The 9,309-nt window shown below is 36.3% G+C and overlaps 1 protein-coding gene across 1 annotated transcript in view; it reads right to left on the bottom strand.

The window, feature by feature from the left end:
• Nucleotides 1–7,124: 7,124 nt before the first annotated feature.
• Nucleotides 7,125–9,309, bottom strand: part of LOC124254587 (sialin-like) — a 38,459-nt gene continuing 36,274 nt past the window's right edge. The window contains exons 10-11 of the mRNA XM_046688423.1: nt 8,906–8,991; nt 7,125–8,313 (exon numbers count right to left, since the gene is read on the bottom strand). Of these exons, the coding sequence (XP_046544379.1) occupies nt 8,002–8,313; nt 8,906–8,991 (398 nt within the window). The 3' untranslated portion in view covers nt 7,125–8,001. The remainder of the gene's footprint in view (nt 8,314–8,905; nt 8,992–9,309) is intronic.

Raw genomic sequence — 9,309 nt, 5'->3', positions numbered from 1 at the left:
CATCACAACACATTGGGGTATAATATTTCTAAAAAATTGCAGGAAATGAAAAACACTCTGTCATTTGGTACCTCTTGGATATTGTTATGCCCTCAGATAATATCATATAAAATATGTTCAGTATAGTATTGAATGACTTCTCGTCATAATCAACAGTCAAAGATTTGGATTGCTTGATTTATATTTAGACAGGGGCTGTTTTTAAAGGACACCCCCATTTTAATCTTTCAAAAACATTGTGTCCAGATATTCAAGCTGGCACTGTTTACAATATGTTGAGAGCTGACACTTCAGTATTTAGTTTGTACCCTTGGCATCATGTATCAATACGTGAAAACATTAGAAAAGGTTTTGTCCTCATGATGATGTCATCTGAGAGGGGGGTGGGTAGTGTCTCCAAAACAAGCTTTCAGAAAACATGAAGGAGGGAGTCATTTTAACAAGCGATTGTAGTTTCAAAATGCTTTTTTATACACTTTTTAATATCTTAAGTTTGATTTTAGCGGACTTCTATCTATCTCAAACACACAAAATGTTTCTTGCATATTTTGTTTCCTGAAGTTTGTGATGCATTTATTGCAGATTTTTGCGTTTTTAGGGTACCAAGATAAAAGGTCAAACAAAATGGGGATCGTGAGGCTGGAACATAGCAAAACCAATTTTCTTGAGGTTTACAGATAATATGTAGAAAAATAAAACATAAAAACAGCTGCATTTGTATCATTTTCTAGGTGAGGCCAAGTACCTTTTGATCGACCCTCGTAGGTCGTGTCTCTATTAGCTGTAGTGTAGTAGTACGGTACTATGTACAAGCCTCGTCTTAAAATGTGGCTGTTTCAAGTTTCTGCTTGACCGAAATGATGTTTATCATTCCAAGAGTTGAAATAACTTTAAAATATACCTGGATTAGCCGAGGTCAAATGTTTCTAAAAAACACAACTGAGGACAAGTTTGATTTTGTGTCAAGAGTACTGGCTGAAGTACAATAAAGTGAGAATCATCAAGAACAGGAAGCTGTTGATTGACCAGAGTATAGGCAGGTCTGACAGTGACAGGTGCCCATCTAAGGTTAAGTCCCTGTCTCTTTACAACAACAAACTATTGAGGAACATGCAAACATTCGTGGCTGTCAATAGTGTTGGGAATTGGAAACCAAATCCACTATCGATTATCGGAGGATTGTGGTGAACAATTATCGATTATAATCGAACTATATACATTTTTAATATATTCACCAATTTTAAGGTTTTGCCCCAGGTTTTTTCTAATTGTTTTTTATAACTAATACTGTCATGCAATGAAATGTACGCATGCAAGAAAGACACTGGAATCAAAGTGGTTTAAATTTTACAATGCGCATAGCTTTACGCTGTTGAGCACGTTTGTTCGTGAATATGCGTCATATTTAAGGGCTAGTTTACTTCATTCAAGTGTGTTATACTAAAACAACAAAATTCAGATTAATCGAAAATGTGTTTTTTACAATCGACAGCATGTTTAATCTTCTTTCGATCCATTTTCAATCACTGGAACACCACTAGCTGTCAATACTCTTGCTGACGATAAGCAGTCACATGATCTACATGAATGTTGTTAGCATGAAGGCTTCTTTGTATCTTTTATCATCAGTATGTGATCAGGAAATGTGTTAAACCAAAGTTTTAAGTTCCAATGTGTGTTTCAATGGTACTGTGGCGTCTTTCATGTCCTTACCTCTGATGTGCACTGTACCTTTACAATGTGTCTGTACAGTCACTCATAAAAAGAACTCATCTTTATTTTTTTAAACTGACAACAGGGATGACAGAAGTACTTAATATATATTAAAATGTATATTTTTACTTGCAGGACATTCCAATTTTCCCATGGTACACACAAGAATGTTGGGAGGTTTAACACCATGTTTTGTGAGCCATTAATAGCTATGATTAGAAGACAAAAAAGTAAATATGTACTTGGTGACAAATGGGTAGGGATCTAACAATACAAGAATATTTTTACATCTGTGACAATGTAAACTACACCTAAGTGACGTAAGTTAGTTAATAATACCTCCCCAACCACAATAGGTGTCCTCCCATTCTTCAGACAGCCATTCTTCTTCAGACAGTCATTCTTCAGACACTTGAGTAGAGGAATTAATTACCCTCACCCCGCAGCAATATTATGAATGTGTTTGTTTTGTGTGCTAGAGTATTATTATCATGAGATTACTTGTTATGTCAAAGGAAACCAACACAGATACTAGTGCATATTAAAATGTCAAGTGAAGATGTGTGATGTTCTGTTAATTCAATGTGCAGACTGTAGTTTTTAAATAACACCTACATTTTCTAAACATCAAATTTTAGTATTTTTACTATATGCAAAAATAATCTAATCTTATCCTTGAAGAACCTATTTGTCTTTCATTGTGTGTTTGTTTTAAATAAATACAATGTCTGGCTCCTATACTTTATGTACCTCTCTGACACATGTAAATGTACAAGGCTGAGTATGTTAGACAGCTGACTATGTGTGCTGGCTGAGTGGGTTGGATGGCTGACGGCTGTGTTGGCGATCAGTTGCCTGACTCTGAGAGTGTGGGTTCAAATCCCAGATGGGACTCAACCCAACAAAAGTACTAGAATCTGTACTTTACTAAGAAAGTGTAATCACAAATATAAGTTATGTTACATTTGACCACTTTCGAAATAGCTTTATGTATTTGTAGCATTATTAGTTTGATGGAAGCTTCTTTTATCTTGGTATTTTAGAAGCATATCTATTTGCAAATGTGATAAACATTCAAATTTTAACCCTGTACCCAAAAAAAGGCAGTCTGTACATAAACATTACAAGAGGAAATATATCACTTTTTTTATATCACTTTTTTTAAGCAGTTCCGGTTTTCTGTTTTTCACTCTTTCATTGAGCAACCCATTGTATTGGTCTGCTTAGTATACATAGTTTCGAATCGACCATTGATGCTGTGGTTCCTTTTCACAGCAATCCATGTCAGTACTTGATGTGTTTGTGTCGACTTCATTACATCACCCTGACTTTCAGTGATCAATTCACATAGTTATATTTTCAGTGATCAATTCACATAGTTATATTTTCAGTGATCAATTCACATAGTTATATTTTCAGTGATCAATTCACATAGTTATATTTTCAGTGATCAATTCACATAGTTATATTTTCAGTGATCAATTCACACAGTTATATTTTCAGTGATCAATTCACATAGTTATATTTTCAGTGATCAATTCACATAGTTATATTTTCAGTGATCAATTATAGTTATATTTTCAGTGATCAATTCACAGTTATATTTTCAGTGATCAATTCACACAGTTATATTTTCAGTGATCAATTCACACAGTTATATTTTCAGTGATCAATTCACATAGTTATATTTTCAGTGATCAATTCACGGTGATCAGTTCACACCAGTTATATTTTCAGTGATCAATTCACACGATCAATTCACAGTTATATTTTCAGTGATCAATTCACAGTTATATTTTCAGTGATCAATTACAGTTAGATTTTCAGTGATCAATTCACAGTTATATTTTCAGTGATCAATTCACATAGTTATATTTTCAGTGATCAATTCACATAGTTATATTTTCAGTGATCAATTCACAGTTATATTTTCAGTGATCAATTCACATTTTATCAGTTATATTTTCAGTGATCAATTCACACACAGTGAGTTCACATATATTTTCAGTGATCAATTCACATAGTTATATTTTCAGTGATCAATTTCAGTGATCAATTCACAGTTATATTTTCAGTGATTCAATTCACATAGTTATATTTTCAGTGATCAATCAGTTATATTTTCAGTGATCAGTTCACATAGTTATATTTTCAGTGATCAATTCACAATTTTCAGTTCAATTCACAGTCAGTATATTTTTCAGTGATCACAGTTATATTTTCAGTGATCAACAGTTATATTTTCAGTGATTCAATTCACACAGTTATATTTTCAGTGATTCACAGTTATATTTTCAGTTCAATTCACAGTTATATTTTCAGTGATCATATTTTCAGTGATCAATTCACATAGTTATATTTTCAGTGATCAATTCACATAGTTATATTTTCAGTGATCAATTTTCACATAGTTATATTTTCAGTGATCAATCACACACAGTTATATTTTCAGTGATCAATTAGTTATATTTTCAGTGATCAATTCACATAGTTATATTTTCAGTGATCAATTCACAGTTATATTTTCAGTTATATTTTCAGTGATCAATTCACATAGTTATATTTTCAGTGATTTCAGTGATATTTTCAGTTCATATCAGTTTCAGTTTCAGTGATCAATTCAATTCACATAGTTATATTTTCAGTTAGTTATATTTTCATGATCAATTCAGTGATCATCAATTCACAGTTATATTTTAGTGATCAATTCACATAGTTATATTTTCAGTGATCAATTCAATTCACAGTTATATTTTCAGTGTGATCAATTCACACAGTTATATTTTCAGTGATCAATTCACATAGTTATATTTTCAGTGATCAATTCACATAGTTATATTTTCAGTGATCAATTCAGTTATATTTTCAGTGATCACACAGTTATATTTTCAGTGATCAATTCATTAAAGTTATATTTTCAGTGATCAATTCACAGTTATCAGTTTTCAGTGATCAATCAGTTCACATAGTTATATTTTCAGTGATCAATTCACACAGTTATATTTTCAGTGATCAATTCACACAGTTATATTTTCAGTGATCAATTCACACAGTTATATTTTCAGTGATCAATTCACACAGTTATATTTTCAGTGATCAATTCACACAGTTATATTTTCAGTGATCAATTCACACAGTTATATTTTCAGTGATCAATTCACAGTTACATTTTCATCAGTTCACATAGTTATATTTTCACAGTTATATTTTCAGTGATCAATTCACATAGTTATTTTCAGTGATCAATTCACACAGTTATATTTTCAGTGATTAGTTATATTTTCAGTGATTTCAGTGATCAATTCACACAGTTATATTTTCAGTGATCAATTCACATAGTTATTTTTTCAGTGATCAATTCACACAGTTATATTTTCAGTGATCAATTCACAGTTATATTTTCAGTGATCAGTTCACATAGTTATATTTTCAGTGATCAGTTCACATAGTTATATTTTCAGTGATCAATTCACATAGTTATATTTTCAGTGATCAATTCACATAGTTATATTTTCAGTGATCAATTCACATAGTTATATTTTCAGTGATCAGTTCACATAGTTATATTTTCAGTGATCAATTTACATAGTTATATTTTCAGTAACATCTTATCAGTTCCTAATCTGTGAAGATCCGGGTTAGAATTGATCTTCAATAACCCATGCTTGTCGTAGGAGGCGACTAAGGGGATTGGGTGGTCAGACTCGCCGACTTGGTTGACACGTCATCGTATCCCAATTGTGTAGATTGATGCACAAGCTGTTGATCACTTGATTGTCTGGTCTAGACTCGATTATTTACAGACTGCTACCATATAGCTGGAATATTGCTGAGAGCAACGTTAAACAACCATCCAACCAAACAACCAACCATCCAACCAACCAACCTACCAGTACCTCCAGCTGTAATTGCCAGGAAATGGCACTTCAGGCCCTCTAAATTATGCATTCCACATGAACTTAACACCAGGCCAATTCTGGGCATGTAAAACCTTTTGAGATTATGGTTAGCTGATAAGTTGGCATCCAGCACAGGTAAAGTAATCTGAGACCTCATCGGAAAATATAACATCAATACTTATTGATTATTGATCAGTGATTGTTAATGTAATGTTAACTTTCTGCTGACGCATGACATATACATGTATTGACAAATAATCGATCGTTATCGCAACTTTATGATCTAACAGAAATTGAAGGTCAATAAATTTTACCTGGGAGCAATTGACGGCAACGCAACGATTCTGCATGTCTTCGTTGACATCGGGAAAGCAGGAAAATGACGAGCTTGTCACACACTTTATATACAACTAACTGAAAGCGACAGAGTTACGTAACCTCTCTGTGATTTCGTTGGCGGGCGAGAGTGAAGCACACCACTTTTTGTCAACTTTTAATCGCTCGGTATTAATTAAACACAAGTTTTTCTAAGAATGAATTTTGTGTTCCTCTTAAGACTAACCACACTTCTTTCATATGTAATGGCTAAAAGAGTACTAAAAACAAAAGTTTATTCGTTCTTTAAACTTATGTCATACGAAGCTAGATGATGTAGGGACTCCCTTCTAAACTGCACTACTTTATAGGCATGTGCATTTGTGACTTGAATGTGATGTAAGAACCAATGGAAGGCCCTATCGTTTCCTATTAAAGAAGATGGACAATTGAGTTTATTTTTTCTCAGATTATACAGTAGTACACAAAACATTTTTAACAGCGGTTGACATATCTTTCTTCGTAAGGAAATGAGTCGCATTTCTAGTGGTATAACATTAGGCAACTGTTATCACAACACTTACCTTGACATGCTTTTCGTTCACCTAACATTCACGTTCCCTAAGAGTGATTGGAGAATATAAGTATATTTGGGTGAAGTCACCTGGTTTCCTGAAGTACAATGAGGTCATGATGTACATTTCTTGGGAATGTGTTGATATGTTACATATTTGGTCGATCGCAACCATGAGCGAACTTTGCCTCCCAATAAAAGTCAGTTGTAAGCAAGTGTGGTCACCATCTGTTGAAGCGGGGATTATACATAACACACAGGTTGAGGTGGTCCAGAGTTTGCTGTTTCCTGTAGTGTTTCCTTAAGTGCGACCTTCAGCTGTTCTTGTTTATTTGACACAGATTTGAGATCTTGATTCCCCAAAGTATGTGTCATCTGTTCCTGACTGTTCCAGTGGAGTAAGTTTAGACCATGCATGTGCACTGTTCCCGACTGTTCCAGTGGAGTTTAGACCATGCATGTGCACTGTTCCCGACTGTTCCAGTGGAGTAAGTTTAGACCATGCATGTGCACTGTTCCCGACTGTTCCAGTGGAGTTTAGACCATGCATGTGCACTGTTCCCGACTGTTCCAGTGGAGTAAAGACCTTTAGACCATGTATGTGCATGCTGTTCAGTTCGACTGTTCCAGTGGAGTAAGTTTAGACCATGCATGTGCACTGTTCCCGACTGTTCCAGTGGAGTTTAGACCATGCATGTGCACTGTTCCCGACTGTTCCAGTGGAGTAAGTTTAGACCATGTATGTGCACAGTTCTCGACTGTTCCAGTGGAGTAAGTTTAGACCATGCATGTGCACAGTTCTCGACTGTTCCAGTGGAGTAAGTTAGAGATACATGCATGTGCACTGTTCCCGACTGTTCCAGTGGAGTAAGTTTAGACCATGCATGTGCACTGTTCCCGACTGTTCCAGTGAGTTTAGATCATGCATGTGCACTGTTCCCGACTGTTCCAGTGGAGTAAGTTTAGACCATGCATGTGCACTGTTCCCGACTGTTCCAGTGGAGTACGTTTAGATCATGTATGTGCACTGTTCCCGACTGTTCCAGTGGAGTTTAGACCATGCATGTGCACTGTTCCCGACTGTTCCAGTGGAGTAAGTTTAGATCATGCATGTGCACAGTTCCCGACTGTTCCAGTGGAGTAAGTTTAGACCATGCATGTGCACTGTTCCCGACTGTTCCAGTGGAGTAAGTTTAGACAATGTATGTGCACTGTTCCCGACTGTTCCAGTGGAGTACGTTTAGATCATGTATGTGCACTGTTCCCCACTGTTCCAGTGGAGTAAGTTTAGACCATGTATGTGCACAGTTCCCGACTGTTCCAGTGAAGGAAGTTAAGACTATGCATGTCCACAGTTCTCGACTGTTCCAGTGGAGTAAGTTTAGACCATGCATGTGCACTGTTCCTGACTGTTCCATTTTAGACCATGCATGCGATCTGTTGACGGTAGTTCTTGTGGAGCGAGTTGAAGTCCGTGTTCCAGACTCACAGGCTTCATTATTACATATCAGCACACGCGTAACCATTAACTGTAGGTTTCTCAGCAATACTAAATATAACCCTGTTTGCACATACAGGTCTATTGTTTGTCCCTGTGAAATTGTCATTTTTTTCGATGCCTATGTGGTCTTCCTTCACAACGGGCTGTGATATGACAATATTAATGTCATTTCTAAAGGATTTGGAGCCGCTCCCTGAGTATTTAGACCAGCCCACCTCTTCGCCCTCTGAGAAGAGAAGAAACACTATTCCCCCGCAGGCGTATATTGCAGCTGTGATTAAGAAGAACACTCTCCACTGACCCATCGACGGCTGAAAATAGATCGTATGTTTAATTTGTGGTATGAAACAATATATAACCGGCAGATACGTAAGTCGCCCGTACTGGCGTAGTCTGCGTTTTATGCTAGGGGGATTTATGTGATTTTGAACTTAAAATGGCGGTGGTTCAAGACAGCCAGATGGTGCAGTGAATTCGTTTATAGATCAATAGAAGAAAGATAATATCATTTTCATTCACATGTATCTTCAAAGGTATCTACCTCCAAGAAATGTTGAACCAATCTTACAGTATCGACCTTTGTGCCGTTACTTATGGCTTAAACGGCCTAAACTATTTATGGTTGTGGGGTTTTTGGGAAATAATTAAGTAAATAAATATATAGAATAAGGCTTAGCGTTTGACAGGTTGGTTTGAAAGGGCTACAATGTGTGCGTGCATGCGTGCGTTGGTGCGTGTGTGTGTGTGCGTGCGTGTGTGTGTGTGTGTGTTACAAACACCCTTAAACAACTTCATATGCATCAATGGAGCCATTCATTGACAACTACGACGAAATGGGGACCACATTGTCCATCTGCCACGTTAAGTGAGCTGTATGATATGTGTTTGTACTTCAAAACTCACGTTGTCCTTCGTAAGAACGCCAACCACCACTGGACCTATAAAACCTGTGGTTGTTCCAAAGCTGTTGGATATCCCCATCAGGATACCTGTTGGGATGAAGATGTGTCGTTAGATATAACATTGACCTTTTCCAGTCCATTAACAGAGCCATGTGTACCCAAGCCTTCCCTTAATTGCAAATTACCACACATCATATACACAACCAGATGTTAGTCTCAAAGACGAACGCTATTGTCACAAGTTATTGGTCACAATCCAATTACTGCCGTGTATGGTATTACATCAGTTCACCAGTCAGAACCGTGCGGTTCCACCATGGTGCAGGTCTTAACCTCACTGGTCACTAAACGTACATTTTATGTAGAAGTATGACGTTCCTTAGAGGATGGAAAAGCCGTAGTTCC

This window comes from Haliotis rubra, unplaced genomic scaffold (genome assembly GCF_003918875.1).
Source record: "Haliotis rubra isolate DU_JTF1 unplaced genomic scaffold, ASM391887v1 Scf115, whole genome shotgun sequence".
Classification (NCBI taxonomy): domain Eukaryota; kingdom Metazoa; phylum Mollusca; class Gastropoda; order Lepetellida; family Haliotidae; genus Haliotis; species Haliotis rubra.
The sequence above is the reverse complement of the archived record's forward strand: the minus strand, read 5'-3'. Positions and strand labels throughout refer to the sequence as shown.